The following is a 20,728-nucleotide window of genomic DNA, read 5'->3' as shown; positions in this document are numbered from 1 at the left end:
CTTTAGATTTTACTGTGTCTCAGGAACTCACAGTGATTCAGAGGGATAAAAACTCAAGAGTTCTCAAAGCATCTATCTTAAACACTTAACGCAGACTTAATATTATTTTTTTAGCATGTTACAGAACTGATCTCTTTCTGACGCAAAATCAGATCATTTCAATCTAACAATCACAACTTTGTTGTTTTTTAATATGTCTTTACCTGCACCTTTTTCTCCCTCCCAACATCCCATCCTCTGCTTCTTTTAAGCGTGTCTCAGTATAATCCTTCACATTTCGGTTTCTGTTGTTGTCTCCCCCAAAACACCAACACGTTTTTTGTATGAATTTCCTTTGATTTTTGTTTTTAATTCCATGTGTTGAATTTACCTTCTATTATTGTTGTTTCTTCTATTTCTTGTTTCTTTATTTCGTTCTTTGTGTTTTGTGAGCTTTTACAGTATTTTCTATTTGCTACTGTTTTCACAAGTTGCAATTGCATTTGACCTCTCTGGGCCCCCGTACTTCTGGACTTTTATTGGGACAGTATCTCACCGCAACCTTATGACATACCTTGCCTCTATCACTTTACCAAACTCTCTGATGGCAGTTTTTGCCTTTTCTTTGGCAGTGGCTTAAACAGTCCTAAAGAGTGGTTGTGGTTTGCACCACAAAACAAAGTGACCCACACTGTTCCTTTTTTTTTTATAACAAGTGGAAAATGACAGGTGGATCGTGTTACAGCCAGCAAGTGCAGTGTTAGATCCCACCACAGCAGCCTGGATCTCATTTTTCTGGTGGACACCCTGAATGTGTAGCCTATGACATTCACACAAAGGAGTTATTTATTCATATTGCATAAATCAGATAAGTCGTCTTATTATTGATGACCTCGGTAAGCAACATCTCAACTTGCTTCTAGTCTGAACAACAATATACCAACATTACTCCTCCTCCATATTTATTGCATTCAGCACTCCATTCTCTCTACACTGTTTCTGTTTCCCGGTACTATGAATGATTGTGGGGAGCAAGGCCTGCTGTACTCCTGGCCCTATTATCTTCTTCTGACAGGCCCATTACTCTAGTGAGGAAAAGATGAACGCCACCTGTCAAAGAACAGTTAATTGTATGTCTGGATGGTTTGGTGAGAGTAGACTCTTGTGAGGTCGGACTATGCACTCTCGAGTGAGTCTCTTTGCTATGAGTGCAACAGCGAAGACGTGGAGAGTGCCAAGAAAGAAATGTATTAAAAAAAGAGAGGAGGAATGGAGGAAGAAAAGGGTATAAAGGGGGATAAAGATCAAAAGACAGTGTGGTCAAGGTGGCTTGCTAAAACATTTGAATTCATTTTATTTGTGGTAGGTATATGGAGAAAAAGCATTTAATTTCTTTTGTAAGATATGCAGACTGTTGTGTATCAGTTCTTTCTCACTGACAGAACCATCTATTCTCATCTTGATGTACAGATAAATGGCTGTGAAGTACAAGACAGAGAGAAGGCTGTTGCCCTGTTGTCAAGTGAAGAAGCAAGGAGCATCACACTACTGGTGACAAGGCCAGAAATCCAGGTAAACACACATACACACCTACGCAGCCTTCCTGCCCTATCTTGACAGCCTGTGTCATGTCAAATAAAAGCACTTGCCTCCCGTTCCATTCCTGTCAGTGTGATTGGAGTTCCTGCTGACACACAAACACTTTCATTCAAAGCCAAAGAGAAAGAGGGAGGTTTCTGACAAGATGTTGTGATTTCAGTTAGATGAGGAGGCTGGATGGCTGGACGATGAGCAACAGGAGCTCATGGAGGAGATCCTCGAGGAGAGGAGGAAGCAGAAGGAACATGGCTTTGACAGGGGAGATGAGGTAAGATGGTACGCTAAGTGAAGCAACCAACAGACAAAGTGTCCATTAAAAGTACAGTGGTGAAGAGAGACTGTTTTGGCGTTGTTCTAGGCTAAGGAGGGGAGGAGGCGCGAAGGCCCCAAGACAGACCCAGGAAATGCTGGAGTGATTAGATGTCTGGGCTGTGTTGTGTGTCTATTTCGGTGATTTTATATTGGGGTCAAAACGAACCAGACAAACAAACACAAAAACCCCCCCACAAAAAATGTTTACTGAAAAATATCAAAAACTAAGAAATACCGGGGCAAATGGGTGGTAAATAAGCTATTAAGTAATTATACAGATTGTACTTGAAAAAGCAGCAAGTTGTATAAAGTATTAATAAAATATTTTTTAGAAAATATGCAAATTAATTGTAATTTTGAACAAATAATAATAATGTTTTTTTCTCTATATTAATTACATAACTAATTATGCTTTGAGATGAAATATGTTTTGCTATCATCATCATTATTAATATTATTATTATTTTGCTTCTCACTGTAAATTAATGTATGTTACATATTTAGGTAGATGAGGGTTAAGCTAAGGTTTTTTAGCATGAGAACCTGTTTGACCGAGAAAGTGAGGTCTGGACGTTCTTGACTAGTTATTTTCACCACCTGCTGTACTTGACTGACCCTCAACATGTACTTTGGAAAACAATTCAGACATTGCCTTTGCTGCTGTGCCGATATTATCCTAAAACAGCAGTTTAGGTATCTGCAGGCTTTTAAATCCTTATGCACCACCTAGCTTAACTTCATGTAGTTCATTGAAACCTTGATGGTGTTAGTTTTTTTAATCTTTGTTTATGTCCAAAGATAAAGCAGCCAAGTACATGTTTATCGTGGTAGTTACGTTCTGAAAATAACCCATGATAGGTGAAATCAGCGAAGTAGCCAACTTTATTTTTTACAATTATTACAGATGTTTTAAGGCTGTAAAACCCCTCACTACACAGTTTATACACTTTTCTCAGACAGGCATGAACATTTTCACACTTTTCTCTCGTTTAAACACTCTCAAAGTTCAAACCTTTGTAGAAAAATAAGTCCAGTATTGTAGAAACCAAAAGCACCCGCGGTTGCCTTTGACGGTGCAAAACGTTTTGTCGACAGTGTTGTGTTTGTTGGGGAGAAAACTTACAAACACAGTACAACACTTCAGAGTCACACTGCTAGCGATCGAAGATTTATTTAATTTGACAAGCTAAACACATTCTGTACTGTACAGGAGACACGGCATGAGATTGATTGACAATGGTCTATTGCCAATCAGGACGCAGAACACAATGCGCTGTAAGGAAACAAACAAAAAAATAAAAGCATGCAAAACTGCACCAAAAAAATCTGCGAAACAGCAAGGCCGCGAAAAGTCAACCACGTTATAGTGACGGACCACCGTAAATCATTGACAACAAAGAATTTATGGTCTTACAAATGATTGAAACATTCATAAACTAATACAACTGTTTCTCTTTTAATACTCCAGAATCAAGCTGAAGAAGGGATGACAACAGACACAGCTACATGTTCTTCCAACAATCAAGACAGTGGGTTTGGACGCAGTACGGACAGTCCGGAGCACCAACCACTGCTGGCTAAACTCCAAAGAAGGAGCCCAGCTCATTGCCTAAGGGAGCGGTGGCGGGCAGAGCATCCCCACACCAAGCGAGGAGCTGTTGTCCCACGGGAAAACCAGAGCACGAGAACACTGTCCACAGGCCAAGGCCACGAAGGGGTAGGGAGTGTTCGCAATAGTGGAGGTGGGATCTTAGGTTTGGAGAATCGCTTCCAGCAACTCTTGGAGCTCAAGTGTCAGATCCGAAACGGGGGTGAGTGTGGGGTGTACTCAATTCGACACAGTATAGAGTGTAGCCTTACTGAACAAGGGGGAGAGGATGCCGATTGCGTAGATGACATAGGGGGAGGGGTGGAGCAGGAGTTGAGGATGCTAAACGAGGAACTGCGCAGCATTGAGCTCGAATGCCAGAGCATTATGCAGGCCCATCAGCTTCGCCAGTCCCATCAGCAGGAGCACTCACAGCCGTCGCCCTGTTCACCAGGAAGGAGCACCAAAGATGGACACAAGCGGCACAGCAGGCTGGCTGACATTCACGAACACCCAGAGAGGTTGGAAGCCGATAAGATGCGCGAGAAGGATAGCTCCAGTGCCTACAACACAGCAGAAAGTGCACGCTCAACACCACTGGGTATGGAGAGATCTCCTGACCACTCTCTGCAGAGACACATCAGCATTACCAACCAGAAAAACCTCAGACTGGCTTCTTCAACACCCTCAAGCCCTATTCCTATCCCCAAGCCCCAGGGCACATCTAGTCGTAGCAGACAAGCAGATCCAGGTCCTGTAATCTCAAGCAGCCCTGATCAGAGCAACCCTTCCAGGTCTGAGTCGGACCCTGCTCTGCCTGCAGATGATGAGAGGTGTGAGAAGAAAGGGAGGACCAGAGAGTCAAGGAGAGGGCTTCCTTACGCTTCTTCATATCACACGACCCCTTATCATGGCCAGGGAGGATCTAAGCAACTTCAGGTATAATGCATGTGAACCTGATGCTGCTGTGGCTTTGAGTAAAGCGCATATGAAGAACACCTCGTTGTTAACCCTGTTTTCTTTGTTGCAGAGCTACATGCAACTGCTACAGCAGCATTCATCCGTGGAGTATTCGCAGAGCCAGCTGAGTCTCCTCAGTGTCTGCCGAGATCCCGTGCACCGTAACGGACGCCCTGGGGAACCACGACTAGAGTGGAAGGTCAAAGTTCGAGCTGACGGGACGCGATACGTTGCCCGGAGGCCTGCTCGTGATCGCATACTGAGGGAGAGGGCGCTAAGGATCAGAGAGGAGAGGAGTGGAGGCATGACCACAGATGATGACGCCATGAGTGAGATGAAGATGGGCCGCTACTGGAGCAAAGAGGAGAGGAAGCAGCACCTGGCACGTGCCAGGGAGCAAAGAAAGAGGAGGGAGTTTATGCAAAAGAGCCGCCTGGAGTGTTTAAAGGAGGGACCACTGAGTGGAGCTGAAGGCAGGAAGGAGATCAATATCTTGGAGCTCAGTCACAAAAAGATGATGAAGAAACGAAATAAAAAGATCCTGGATAACTGGATGACTATTCAGGAGCTGATGAGCCATGGGGCCAGAGTCCCAGAGGGCTCCAAAGTCCATAATGCCTTTCTTTCTGTCACAACTGTGTAATAAAAGATATTAAGTCAGGTAGACAGCAATCGAGGAACTACTGCTTGTTTTTTCTTCTTTTTTTTAAGTGTACATTTCTGAGATTAAATCAAATACGTTAACGCCGAAGACGTCTGTAGCATTCCCAAAGCAACTCTGGAACTAACACTTTAAGAATGTTTGAATAGTTCAACAATCAATTGCAAGACCTCGGCCATACAAACTGTTTTTTACGCTGGCATTTTGGTAATGCTCCCTGCTTCTGGTAGCGCGTTGGTTCAAACAGATTCACGTAACAGACTGAGGGACCAACACATTAACCTTGTGTATACCATGTACTGTGTCTCCATTACTCTCGTTTCTTTTGTGTCATTGCACATGAAGCGACTTCACTTGCCTCGATCGAGGTGTTTGGCTGTTTTTTTTATAATGGGGGAAATACGATATTTTTCACACAGCTTTTTGTAAAGAAATTTTTACACTGAATGTCAAAGTACTGTAAGCATTTTATTCTAATTTCTTATTTATGTTTATTACCACCAAATCGTCGATGTCAGAAGTGACACTAATTGATTGTATTGTAGCCCGCAGTGAGAGAGACCTCATTACATTGCTAAAGGACTACGACTCCACATCTAAAACCACTGCTTTTATTGTGTTGATAAAGTCACTTGAGTCAGACTTGTCTGATAAGCAGCACTGAATTTAAGGCACTGAAAGACTCAATTTTGCCATCTCAAAAGCTCATTTTGTTCATGAGCTGGGAGGGCTTTTTTGATACAGCTTTACCTCAACTTACAGAACAAACTGACCTGTCAAGTATTTGAATTTTGGGGCAAAAGGAATGGCTGACCTTCAACCCTCCCTTTGAAACATAATCGCGTGAATTGTGTTAAACATGTTAAACAGACTCTTATTTATATTGTTTACTGTCGTTTGTATTTATTGTAAATTCCTTTTTATAGTCTGTCTAAAATGTTTCGGTGCAGCTAGCCTTGAAAAGGCAACACTTTTCAAGGTGCTGTCAATGAAAATGTATAATATTTGCAGCCTTTCAACTCAGTCTGCTGTTTTCACTGTAAAGTTAATTGACGAGGCCTTGAGTTCAGTATTTGTTGATGGTGATATTTGTAATAAAAGAACAATAAGAAAAAAAATCTGTAGAAAGATATTTTTTCAGTGAGTAATCACCTCCTGTTCAACTGCATATCTACCCAAATATCTAGTAAGCCAGTCACATTCTTAGTTATCCTGCAATAGGGTTAATCTGCTGGAGACTTCCCATGATGAATTGAGCATTTCTTTTTCACTCATCATTAGCACTCATTAAAAACTCACTCTCACTACTATATATTGCTATTTGTCCTATTCTCTTGTCCTGCTCTCTTCTCTTTCCCCTCACATCCACCTGGTGGTGGATGACTGCCACTCCCTGAGCCTGCTTCTGCCAGAGGTTTCTTCTTGTTTAAAGTTATTCTTTCCCACTGTTGCTTGCTTACAGCGGGTTTTCTGATCATTGAGATTCTTCCTAATACCACGTGCTACTCCTGTCAGCTAAGAAAAGTAAACTGAGGCTACAATTTATACAGATTAATTCAGATAGTAGGATGAGAATGTGAAATAAACATGAAAGCATGGATGCATCTTGCCTTGTATTTACAGCTCACAGTGGTGGTGTAATGGAAATATGATCTCGGCACTTTTAAATCCCTTTCGTACTTACTGAATATTGTTTAACTGTCACACCCAACCTGAGTGTTTTTGCTGACCATATCGATCCCTTTATGACCATATTCTGATGGTTGTTTCCAGCAGGATAACACATCACGTCAGCTCAAATTGTCTCAAACTGGTGTCTTGTCCATGTCATTGAGTTCCTTTAGGATGTGGTGGAATACGTTGATTCATATCATGGATCTGCAGCCAGCAAATATCTCGCAAGTGTGTTATGCTGCTGTGAATTAAGGAGTTCTGAAGGTAAACGTTTTCTGGTGAGTGTATACTGGAGCAAATTTGCATTCAGTAAATTATTTCACACAGCCTTTAAAGCTGTTTTTCTAACATAATTGTTGATAATGAAACATGACTATAGCTCTGAGGATCCCAGTTGTTCTACATTCAGATAGTAAACACTATCTGACAGGTAATAAGCACTTTTTCAGTCGGAATATATCCTTACATATTCTTACACTAAACCTATTCAGTGGCATGCTCAAGAGTGGCCCTATGAAACATAAATATTAGTTCCTAAAATCAGAATACTTGACAAAATTCATATCAATCATAGGGTGTTTCTACTATGCATATCTCTCCTACGTGTCAAAGAACCCCGAACACAATTTTTAGTGATTCGCTTTGAATGTCTTCTTCAAACAAACCATGCATTATGCATGCCGAGGACAGAAGTTTACATGTTTGGATTTGAGAGAGATTCTTATAAAAGTGTACTCTTTGCAGACTGCATTGTCTCCTGCAGAGAGACAACACATTTGATGTGCGCGGATGTGCATCAGGAAGCATGAGAGGAGGCGGGCGTGCTGTTTATCTGAGACTCATAATAAAGGAATGCGCTGTAGCTGGTGGAAAGTGAAGCGACTGATCGATACTGTGCAATCGGCTACACGCTCAAATCTTTGTGAAAGATCATAAAGAAATGATTGCTCAGTGAATTCATACAAGGTGAATAAATGCAGCACATGGAAAAACACCACACCTGCCTCAAGGCTTTACCAAGACTCATGATCTCCATATTCACAGGAATTCATAAAGCATTTTGATTATTTTTTTTTCCTTTGGTGTCTTCATTGCATGCATAGTAATTTAGCCTGTCGCTACAGTTTACAGTATTCATGTATTCATACCAGGATGACTGACTCACATTGTGGGGGGTGGGATATTGGTGCAAGGGATGGGTGTGTGTGTGATGGGGGTGCATGTCCATTTAGTGATAGGAGGCATCAAAGCTAAACTATACTCCCATTTCAAAGCATTAAAGAGACACCGGTGAAGTCTCCTCATTCCCTGTCAGTCTACTGTGTGTGTCCACAGCCCACTGAACTGAGGAATTAATGAGAGACATCCGAGTGACATCCCCATCACCAGGGCCTTTATGCATAACATTAAATCAGGTAAACACTGCACCTACTTTTCTCACAGCTCCCCATCTCCTCATATAATATCCAGCCAGTTTTATCTGTGTGACAGAAGTGGCACAGGAACTGAGGAATAATTCCCTGCAGTCAGCCTAGTATTATAAATGATTAATCCCAGTGTGCAAAGCAAAGATAATTGAATGTATTTGAATGTTGATCTATTACACACCAGTGGTGTTTGGTGGGCTAGGCATGAACAGGCTTGGATTTCCATACGTGTATGAAGCACAATAGCATGACCAAAAATACATAGCTTAATACTAAGCCTTGAAACTAAAGTTGCACACAAGCTTCAGGCTCTAGAGATAAGAGAATGACAAGCTTTGCCTTTTCTTCAGTGTTTCGTAAATAAGCTGTTATCACAGAAAATCCCCTCTTCAGAAGTAAACACGTCTAAAGTTTGAAGACTTTATTTTAAATGCACAGGCATGCAGACACTGAGGAAAGCTGGATGAATCAGATTCAGGTCACTGCTGATCAATATCTGGCTGTCCAACACAATCGGCACAAAGTCAGATCATATACAGATTCGGATAATGAGGGTAAATCTCACATTCAGCCCATAACACTTGAGCATATCTCCAAGAATTTCAACTTATGCCTTAAACAACTTTCTTGCTACAATTAGATTTGAATGTCAGCACTGCTTTAATACCAGTCCAAATATACAGACAAACATAACCCAAGTATTTCATTTATTATTATCCAAATTATTCAATTATCCATTTGTCCAATCTTAACTGGCCCTATGCAGAAACTCAAGCACAATGAGAAACACAGTCACTGGCATATACCAGTATGGAAAGGGTTACAAAGCCATTTCTAGGATTTTAGGACTCCAGTGAGCCACGCTGAGAGCCATTATCCACAAATGGAGAAAACGTGGAACAGTGGTGAACCTTCCTAGTAGTGGCCAAAATTACTCCAAGAGTGCATCAACAACTCATCCAGGAGGTCAAGAAAAGAACCCAGAATAACATCTAAGGAACTGCAGGCCTCACTTACCTCAGTTAAGGTCAGAGTTCATGATTCAACAATAAGAAAGAGACTGGGCAAAAATTGCATCCATGGGAAAAGACACAGAAAATTGCAAAAGAAACATTTTGATGATCTCCAAGACTTTTGGGGAAATATTCTGTGCACTGACAGAAGATAAAAGGTGGACTTTTTTGGAAGGTTTGAGTCCTGCTATATCAGCATTTCATAAAAAGAACATCACACAAAAAGTAGTGTGATGGTTTGGGCCTGCTTCTTCTCTTAATTCTTCTCTTAAAGTTCTCTTAATTCATGGATCGATGAATTCTGCTCTCTACCAGAAACATCGGAGCATCAGTTCGTGCCCCGAAGCTTGAAGTCCCTTATGCAGCAGGACAATCCGAAACACACCAGCAAGTACACATCTGAACCGAATGGCTCAAAAAAGAACACAATTTTGGAGTGGCCTAGTCCAAATTCAGACTGAAGTCTGATTGAGATGCTTTGGCATAACCTTAAACTGACATAGCTGAAAACCCTGTCGTTATTTTCAACATATTTTTTTCTATCACCAGCTTTCTGAGCATGAAGATCATTAAATACACCTTAGTTTAAACAGCAAAACTGCACTGATTATTTGCCTATGACAGAGTAACAGAATAACCAGGATCTTTTGTGTATTCTGCCAGTTCACAGTAAAAAGCTTCAACAACAAAGTTTTGGGTAACTTTCAAGGGGTAATATCACCATGTGGGTGCCTGGTCAGAACAGGTTATGACATAAAAACCAACCAAGACAGTGTCAGAATAGTTTTCTCTCTCTAGCCTTTACTTTAATGTATTTGACCTATTTTTTGTTAATCTGTTAATTTCTTAATTAACAGATGTAATATGATATTCATTAATTGTCAATAATTCAAATAGAAACATGTACATAAAAGGGTTTAAACAAAAGGTTTCATCTATTGTTTTGCGTGCTTAAATGTGGGCTTCACTGTCCAAAGGTGCTATAGGAAAACCTGAGTATTGTTGGTTCGAGACACTGCGGTAGCAGTAATAAGTTACGCCCTGAACACAAACACACCCACATGTATTTCATCCTGGTTCGTCTTCCTTCATTCTTCTCATCTGTCTCATTCAAATTCCAGCGGGTGAAGTGAGCAGAGTGGGCCTGCTGCTGCAGCGTAGCTCATGAAAAAGCGCGGCATCCTGCCTCTCTTTAATCTAACGATGCCTTTGAAGGAGCAGCGAGTGAGAGAAACTAGAACAAAGTCAGGTGTTCTTTGCTGTGATGCTGGTTTAGACACTGTGACAGGGGATGGGTAGCACATTATGCATGTGTTTGGATGCTCACTGTGTGTGGGTCCTTGTGTGTGATTATAGTGTACAAATAACAGGAATAAAACAGAAAATTCTCAGTTGATGCTCTATTATAATAAAGAAAAAGATTATCTTGGGAGTGAAAGCATACTTCAAGACAGAACGTTAACCAGATATCATGCACAAAATAAAATAATCAAAAAAGTTATAAAAAATAAACATTTTTGTGAGTTGTTGTTGTATACTCTCTAAATTAATGTACTGTTTTTAAAATCAAGCAATTTTTACAGATGTTATTTTTTCATATTTTGAATCACTTATTGAATGATATCATTTACCATTCACTGAGATGCCCATAAGCTTTCTTTAAAAAAGTGGATAATGTACTGGCAGAAAATTACTAGGTCATTTTCTTTTCTTTTTTTTACACATTTACAGTGTTCATAATGTGTTTTTCTTTCGTATTTACATATACGCATATTGGGGGCACTTGCCTAATCTTTAATCCTAATACTAGTAAACTGAAAGAGCTGGAGATTGAACCAATGACCTTCCTATTAGTAGTGATCCACTCTATTCCTGAGCAGGAAACAGGTGCATAAGGTGGATGTCAGAGAGAAGTCGGGGAACAATGGGAAAATGTGGGTGATAAAGAACGAAGCAAACAGTCACGCTACTCTGTTTTTGCAATTGCTAGCACAACTAGTACCTTTAATAATATCTATATACTACCACTAATAAAAACATCTATTAGAAATGTGAACTTAAATAATTCTGGGGCTTTTTTTTACTGTGAATTGTCTCTACTTTCATTCATTGTCATGGATAATAAGCTGTAGCTTTTTGCTGGTCCCTGATAAGAGAGTGTTAGGAGAAGAGATAATAATACATCCATAGCAAAAGTTGTAATTATCACTACAACAATAATAGGACAGTTGGACACATGTGTTTCATTTACACATGCTGTTTCAAGTAATTAAGGTGTTTGTAGCTGAAAGGTTGATTAACTGTGCTGCTGTGTGGTAATTTCAGCAGTTAGCACCCAGTTGTTCCAGTGAAATAAATAATCAAATAATTTCCCCCAGGGATCAATAAAGTATTCTGATTCTGATTCTGATTCTGAAATCGCTACAGGGCAAACAGTACAAGACTGTAGTTTACGGTCACATTAATATCTCACTATATTAATATGCCAAGCACATAACAGAGAAAAACAATTAACAACGTGAACTCAGTTTAAATCTTTGCGCGGTGTTGTATGCGTGACCTACAGATGACGGTTTGATCAATCAGCTTTGTTTCTCATGCCAACAAAATCAAAAAAAGTCTACCATACATTATAACACGCGGCACAATTAAGAGTTGTGTCTTATCATGGAATAAATGACTGATTAGAGTGGGGTAATGACTGATAATTTTCCATTCATTAAACTTCTATTCATAGCCCCAATTATGCGCTATTGGCTCATTCAGACGTCTAATTAACAAATGGATCGTTTTCGCCGTCTTTTCCCCATGAAGAAGGACAGCTGACTGTATTCTTCTGTAACTTCTGTAACGAACACAAATCGCAATCATCAGAATCCTTTCAAATATTTACAGGCCCAGGTCTTGATGCTTTCCAGGTCTGCCTGATACTCAAACAGGAATCGGTGTGTTATTACTGAGGTGGATTTCAAGACATGGAAGCCTTCACATCTATATTAAATACAGTTCTCCAAGCCAACAAACATTCAGTAGTGAAGAATAAATTGAGATTTCTTTAATCCTGACACTACAAAGTTTTTGTATGAACTTCACTGCATTGTGGGATTGTTTGGAGAAAGCAGTTGTTTTTGCTGCATTCACTTTTTTGTACATTTTTAGGCTTGAATGCAGCATAAATAAAGTTCACTAGGTAGTAAAAAAAACCACTGAGATCAATACCAGACAGGCTTGTTTTTCTCACACAGTGTTAGACCTGTTCTTTTAAGTTGCCTTCCATTAGTATCAGTAGTACAACAGTATCCCAATGTACAGTTTCAGTTTGCTTTATTTTGTCACCGCAGTCTTTTAAAAGCCTCTACATTCAAAGACTTTGCAGCCACAGAGCTGTTACCTTTGAAAGAAAACTCACACCCAGCTGGAAGACTCACAGGAAAAATGGCTCAACTTGTGCTTAATGAGTGGCATAAAATATTCAAAGGCCCAGCCCCAGTGCAGATTTAACACTTGTGGTAATTGGAACCGAAGGCAGGGTGGCAGGAAACAGAAAGTGTGTAACTTCTTTTCTGCGGGATGGTGGACAAAGAAGCAGATGATGCATAAATAAAAGCCTCACAGGGATTTCTTGGGTTTGCTAGGTGTGGCACAGCAGGTTTGTGTGTTTTGGAGAATGCTGCATTACACGATTCCCTTCTGGTTCATCATTCTCATAAAGCACTTCACGGAAAGAATCCCACGTTCTTCCTCTGAATCCCACCTGAGTTCATGCCATTCTCTATTTGGTGGTTGCACATTTCATATTCAAGTAATCTGCTGGAACTATGGGAAAAAAATCACTTAGCAACTCTTTCGAGAAACCCACATAAAAGCCCTGCTTCATATGAAGTAGACATAAAGGACAGATATGTTCCTCTTTAGGAGGAAAAGGCTATGATGGTGTAGCAGACTTTAATCCTGGAGTCTTGAGTCTCCTGTTTTAATCCATCCATCCACTTCTGCTTATTGAATTTAGTGGGGGGCTGGAGAATATCCCAATTGTCACTGGGCAAGAGGCAGATACTACTCTTATATGTTATTAGTAATTTATTTAATATATATGATTTCTTTCATTATCTAACACTATTACTGCATTCGGCTGTCATCCAACTCATAAGGTTTTGCACTACTACCTTTGTCCTGTGGTGAAAGATAAGAGTAGCCACAAACTTCCCTACAAAACTCCCCAAAGGCTGGCTCCAAGATGGGGCTTGGTACAAAGTTGCTGGCTGAATAGAGGATCACCTGAATTTCAGTTGTTATTACACAGGACTAGTTTACCAGAGGCAAGACAACATAGCTCCTGGGATCACACTCATGCAAACCTGTCAACAACAAAAAGGTGACAATTAATGGATTGGTCTAACCGAGAGCAGAGCCAGTTCACACTTGCGAGATTGTGCCTCTCGTGTGGCTTGGGAGAGAGCGATAGCAGCACTCTGTGACCCATATCCAGATATAGTAGGTAGAAAAAGGATTCATTGGCTTTTGCACAGGAGACTTTGTAATTTTGGACTGTTTGTTTATTTATTTGTAGTTTCAAATTGCCATTTGATTCAGTTTATTAAAACACTGTGATTTAGAAATGGCTTTCAAACTGAAATGAGATGTTTATACTTCCACGGCTACATAATGCTGTGTTAAGAAAACATTTCATATATTTTTCTGTGACCAGCCTCTCTGAGTGAGACATTAAAAAATATTGTACGCTCAAGACAAGCTGCTTTTTATCAAATCCTGACTCTTAGGCGAAACTGCAATCTGCATTTTACAGAGCGATTTGCTCCAAAAACATAAGCAAAACTATGAATACCTACCACCTAATTTCTTGTCTTTTTAGTTTTATTCAAATATCCTCATAATAGTGTAAACAAGTCTGTAATATGAGCATAATTATTTGAAACAGTCTCTTTCAAGGACTTCTCTGTCTCAGCAATGACAATGGCAGGTGGTTGCAGCTGGTTTCATAACCCAGCAATTCTAAATCCTGGTTTATCCTGAGAGACTAAGGTATTCTGTTTCAGTCTCTCCTGTGGGGTGAAGGCTTTGATTAGACAGTGATGTGCTCAGCTATTGATCTGCCTGACTGCTCCTTATCTTGCTCAGTTATTACTGGTTTACTGCAGGCATCTTGATGGGCTTAGTGGTTCAGAGTGCTGTGCTGGGAATACCAGCTCTGCTCCGCTTGGGGGGTTTAATGCTCCCTTGAGTAGAGAGAAGACAAGCATAAAAAGAAACACCTTTTTTACCAAAAACTTTTTAAATGGTGTAATAAGCTATACATAGAATTACTCTTGTGCTAATTAACGATACTAATTCACAAATCTCATCCTTTCATAATGTTGGAAACTGAACCATTATCTTTACACGAAGGTCAGAAATATTCAGCATCTTTGGGTCACTTGACCACAGCTATTCATATGTGAAGTGGGACTTTCTGTTTTGGACTGCCAGCTGATTTGATCCTTCACATTCCCTTTAATTATAATGGATATATGGTCTCTGTGCCTGCAGAGCTGGCTACTTAAAGTGTAGCTGCTTTATCCTGTGGAGCAACACTGCAACATGCTGAGCTTTACACAGAGCCAGCCAGCCAATTACATTGTCAACTGTGGTAAGGGACACAATTACTTCCACAAACATCAGACCAGTCATTGCTGTCAATCCAAGATCTTGGATGAGCTTCTGTAGCAACAGTTTTTTATGCTTTTAAACTTAAATACTTTACTCACTACATCGCAGATTTATCTGTACATTTATATCACAGGAAGTTCATTATACTGCAAGTTTTTGCAGCCTATATTTTTTTATTAGTAGTATTTAAAATTTTTTATATTTTAATTATTTTTGCAGTAAAATAAGCACTTTCGAGCCTAAAAAAATTAATAACAACAAAAATACACATGTAACACATTAATTAAAACATATATTATAAGTATATTAAATTGAAATAAAACTGACCTGTTGTTCGAAGGCATACAAATTGAACTCTTACTCTCCCGAACACAACATTGCTTATCCATCCAGCCTATCGATCAAGGGGATATTCGAGCATTCAAGGCACTTCATACATGAAACGCCCTGTTTTCAAATGATGACTTCAGGTATAGCAACAATTTCTTCATACTGTTTAATGATATATGACTCGCTATATATGACATTCACTAATTATTACAGTATAAACTCACCTGATAGTTTTTTCCAGGTACACCATGCTAGTACTGGCTTGGACCCCCTTTTATGTTCAAAATTCTTTGTAACATAGATTCAACAAGGTGGTGAAAACATTCCTCAGAGGTTTTGGATATATTGCCATGATAGCATTATGTGCATGCAGCAGGTTTGTCAGCTGCACATCCATGATGTGAATGTTTTGTTTAACCACATCCCAAATGGGCTCTATTGGATTTAGATCTGTTGACTAAGGATGCCATCTGAGTGCAGTGAAACCATTGTCATGTTCAAGAATGGCTGGAAGCAGCCATCAGAAGACGGGTACACTATGGTCACAGAGGGATGGACATGGTCAGCCGCAAAATTCAGGTAGGCTGTGGCATTTAAATGATGCTCAGTTTGTACTAAGGGACCTTGTTGAAGTGTGCCAAAAATATTTCCCACAGCATTAAACCACTATTAGCCACAAAACCAACCAAGAAAAGTTTTTTCCAGCCGTCGGTTGTTCAATTTTGGAGAACCTGTGTAAATTATAGATTTTTGCTTCATAGCTGTCAGGAGTAGCACCTTATGTGATTTTCTGCTGATGTAGCACACTTACTTCAAGGTTTGAGATATTTTGTGTTCAGAGATGCTCTTCTGCAACAAGTGGCTATTTGTTGCTGTTGCCTTTCTATCAGCTCAAAGCATTTTAACCAGCCTTCTCTGACATCAAGTCCAGTTTTGACCAGAAAACTGCCACACGCTGGATATTTGTTTTTATTTTTCCTGTTTTCCTAGAGATAGTTGATCAGCAGTTTCTAAAATATTCAGATCAGTCTGTCTGGCACCAACAACCACGTTCAGAGTCACTTAACTCACCTTTCTTCCCCATTCTGATGTTTATTGTCTTGTCTTGACTGTGTCTATGGGCCTAAATACACTGAGTTGCTGCCGTGTGAGTCACTGACTACATATTTGCATTAACGAGCGGCAGGTACACCTAACGAACTGTGCAGTCAATGTATATATAAACAACCAAAGTCTAACATTGACCTATAGTTACATCACTCAGTGTTTCTAGTTATTTTACAATTTTGTGTAATAAGCAATGTAAGCCTCTTGGCTACCAACCTGCAATAAATAAGATGATTTAAATTGTAGAACAGTGTTAGCATTATGTTCTTGTGTTTTAATAGCTGGTTACATTTATCTAGCTGTTTTGCTAGGTTGTAGAGTTCATGGAAATAGTAAGAGAGCTGAAAAAGTTGGCAACTCATTTGTTAGAATGAAACTGGAGTGTATACCAAAAAGCTTTTGCAGGCTTAAACAATGAGATACCCAGATGTTCTACAAATTTGGCCTAATGGGAGGATGCCCATTAATGTCCTTCTCTGTCATGCCCAGTAATAACTGTTGTGTGCATTTCTTTTGATCCTTTCAGCTAAGTCTATTGACCATATGCATCACTGGATGAGCTACTGAAGTGTTTTTCCAAGTTACTTCATTCTGGACAAATAGCTCCCTGAACAGCCTTCGTGAAAATGGGGGTCCTAACCAAGTGTCATTAAACCTGACGAAAGTAAATTGATTTCCGTGGCAAGAGGATTTCCAATAGAACAAGAGCCTCCATGAGATTATCTCAAACACGAAGAGAACATGTTTTTCTTCTTCATCTTTTTCTTTTTTTTTTTTGTTTGGGCAAAGGTGCACAGATGGTGCCCTCTTGTTCGACAGTCCCTGTGAAGCTGTGGAAAATGAACACAGGAAATGAGACAAGTCCCACTCAAAGTAATTGATCTAGGTTTATGAGAAACTTCCCTGTGATGTTCTAGTTAAAGCACAGGGTGGGCGGGGGCTATGCTGATTTTTGGTTAAAGCCTGTTTTAAAGCTACATTATATGAGTCTCCATTGAACAGAGTGAATTTGCATAAAGGCAATAAAAAGCTGTTTAGTATGAGTTTGCTTTTTGCTTGATCAAATGGTATGTTTGTACAAAAAAATATATTTTATGCTATCTTCATATGTCCTGTGATATTACAGTATCATACTGGGTATCAGAGATTTCCCATTCATTCGTCCTGTGTGTGGGGGTGAAACTATATACTTTTGAGTACTATTAGTTTGTTTCTTTGTTTAAAGTTTTGAGTGGATTTATTGCCATGTCAGCTGGCACTATGGGCGTGGTTTCACTTTATTTACCATTTCACTCCTGAGGTGGTGTGCAAGGGAGGGTCAAGTAGGGCTCAGGCTCACATATAACTCTTTCTATCACTATTGCTTCACTAATTCCAATATAATGTTATCCACCATTCCCGTTTGCTTTAATAAAATCAGCATCCACAAAGGTTCAATTTAGCCTCGCAGTGACTTAATGGTGCTTCTTGCTGCTGTTAACCATGTTGCCTGGAATTAAAAATTACAGCCTAAACCATTAAAAACCCCAAATAAAATACAAGCAAAGACAGCAAATTCACTCAAGGTCAGACAGTGCAATTCACAGAGACACTGCAAAAAAATCCTATGATATTTCAGTCAATGAGTTAACCACAAAATCCTCTGATACGACAAAGTATGCTGGACTTCAATTTATCACTATCTGTCCAACTGTAAAGTTAGCTGAAACTGGGTCATGCAATAGGACAACAATTCCAAGCAAACCAGCAAATCTACAACAGAACTGCTGAGAAACACATGAATCAAAGTGTGCTGCAGACCCATTCAAAGGCCAGGCAACAATCTCACTCAAATGCTGTGGTGTTGGATTATGGAGCCCCGCAGGAGACATTGGAGAAAAAATTAAATAAAGCTGAAGTTTTGGCCGCATTCTTCGGAGGCTGCCAGCTCGAAGCCGACCGGGAGGTCGAGGCACGATGTGCCGGGAGTGCGGCATTCCCCCCGGCTGTAGTGGGCCTCGACCTCCCATTAGCTTCGAGATAGTGGGTAACAGACGTCTCCGAAAACGTCGGAGCACTTTTGCAAATATGCGATGTCCTGATAAACCGAGCAGATATTTGACGTTTACACAGCTACATTCACGCCTCAAAACATCTTAAAAGTTTATTTTGTGACCCAGAAAGAGTAATATTAAAACTAAGTAGCTGTTGTTGGAAACGAATTGGCTGGGCTGCGCTATGAATTCTGGGATAGGTTGGGTTACAAAGCATACACCGACTCGGCCTTCAAATGCGAGATCTCGAAAAAGTTTTGCAAGATCCCGAGTTAGTTTTGCGAGATCTCGCAAAAGTTCATCTTAATTTTTTTTCTCCCATGTGCCTTGCGGGGCTCTGTATTGGATTAAGAGAGCTAAATGCCCACAAATCTCTATGAACTGAAGCAACGTGAAGTAAAGTGGACCAAAATGCCTCCATAGCGATGTCAAAGACTGATAATGTCACAAAGAAAACAATTACTTCTAAAAGAAGTTCTACAAGGTACTGAATAATGGTGTGTACCCAGTTTTTCACACATTGCTTCTGCATTTTCACTTTTTTTTGTTGAATAAATAATAATACAGTACAGGTGTTTTTACCTAATTTAAAGACCATACAATGTTTTTTTTATTGCATCCTACATCAAAAACCACTAAACCGACACAGTTAATATATCTATTCTAAGCTGAACTTCTTGTTGGATAACCGGACTTCTAGAAACACGCTCCCCCATGTCCTACTTCTTCTGCAACTTTCTATAACCAAACCAAAGCCCCCCTGCTTCATTCTGTGACTGTAATTTCTCTGCTTAGTTGAGAAAAAAAACAGGGTTTTAACTTTAAGCTCTTACTTTCCATTGTGTGCATTACTGTTTCCAGTGACAGCTTTCTTTTCACTTCAGATAATGCCACTTTTCCAATGTAGCACACTTAGCATAGTGGTGATTTGATAAATATAATAATGTTTGCATGCAAAATAAAAGAAGCTTTAAACATAAGCTAAGGCTGCTGGAATTAAGGTTTTGCATGTATTTAGTCATTAGCCAAAGGAAGACTTTGACCTGATGATGGTTCAAGGTGTAAAGTAAGTAAATGTCTCCACCAAAAATCATGCCAGTTCTGAAAGTAGTGGAAATTTCAATTCAAAGCAAAACTGTAAAAAATCAAGAAGATAAGATTCAAGATTACCAACGGTGAAAAATGATGTGGGTTCTTTCCATTATTCTTTCATTCAATCAATCAAGAATTAATATCTCTACATTACAATCTCCTCTGTGAAACTGCCCTCAAGCATCCTGAATCCTACATGAATAACTTAAAGGATATTCACTGTAGATTATCTAAATAAGATGTTACACTGGATACTGACAGGCTTGGTGTATTTTGCTGGCCCTCTGTCTCTATCTTCTGACTGCATATTACTTATTTAGTCCAAAACTAGCTGAAGGCTGAAAACAGGATCTAAGTTTTCATCACATAAAGAACACCTTCACACTTTAGAAGCAAAGGAAATAGAGTTCTGAAGGATGGGTAAAAGATGCATCTAAGCAAGGAGAGTGAGGAAATAGAAAGAAAAAATGAGAAACACTGAAGAATATCAATAAAAACTGGTGGAAACCAAAAGTAGGTTGTTGTAAATCATGACAGAAGTATATGCTTTGGGATCATGCTAATTATATGTTTTTCCACAGCATTGCTCATTAAATATCAACTGAACAACTGGTCAATAAAGACAAACTCTGTACATGTTACATTTGTCTCTCCTTCTGACATTAATGTATGTTTGTTTCACACACTGATCGATTGAGTCACTATTATAAGGAGATCTTTCACCAGTCAGCTGCAGACCCTGCAGCAGACCTTCCTATTATCAGACAGTGTAACAGCCTCATAAATAATTGTCATTTGATAAAGAGTGGGGCAAATAAAAAGTAGACTCTGATGTCTACAAAATTCCCCCCAGGCTAGGCAATGCATACCAAACTTGTGATCCAAATATTCTACAATATCATTAAACGTGAAAAAGCAAAGCCTGTAGAGCAAGTTTGACGCTTTGGGCACTCTTTAGGTTCTGGGACCTTGACATTGGCAGATGGATTATTGGATGGGACCTCACTGGATTTGGGCTGGGTTCTGTATGCTTGATTAGATTGCACACTGTGTAGTTGGGAGGCCAGATAAACACTGGGCTTTTTTGCTGTGTTCTTAGTAGAGATGGACTGATCCGATATTACGTATCGGTAATAAGCAGCGGCTGAACAACAGCAACACGTTTAAGCTTGATAAGCTGTTGTTAGAATTTATTTAATATTACTTTCTACACCAGGATCTTTTTCTACGCAGCTGACGGCTGGTAACTGTGCAGGGGCGGATCAAGCAAAGTTTAGCCAGGGGGG

At 39.7% G+C, this 20,728-nt stretch overlaps 1 protein-coding gene across 1 annotated transcript in view; it reads left to right on the top strand.

Annotated features, from left to right (window-relative positions):
- The window catches only part of pdzrn4 (PDZ domain containing ring finger 4), a 44,101-nt gene extending 37,888 nt beyond the window's left edge, over positions 1-6,213 (top strand). The window contains exons 6-9 of the mRNA XM_086269780.1: positions 1,450-1,551; positions 1,739-1,846; positions 3,359-4,417; positions 4,509-6,213. Of these exons, the coding sequence (XP_086125906.1) occupies positions 1,450-1,551; positions 1,739-1,846; positions 3,359-4,417; positions 4,509-5,081 (1,842 nt within the window). The 3' untranslated portion in view covers positions 5,082-6,213. The remainder of the gene's footprint in view (positions 1-1,449; positions 1,552-1,738; positions 1,847-3,358; positions 4,418-4,508) is intronic.
- Positions 6,214-20,728: the final 14,515 nt, after the last annotated feature.

This window comes from Aulonocara sp. 'chitande type north' Nkhata Bay, linkage group LG17 (genome assembly GCF_057382095.1).
Source record: "Aulonocara sp. 'chitande type north' Nkhata Bay isolate Kocher_YH1m ecotype deep benthic linkage group LG17, A_spYH_male_GT1.1, whole genome shotgun sequence".
Lineage (NCBI taxonomy): Eukaryota > Metazoa > Chordata > Actinopteri > Cichliformes > Cichlidae > Aulonocara > Aulonocara sp. 'chitande type north' Nkhata Bay.
This window is presented reverse-complemented; position numbering and strand designations above follow the sequence as displayed.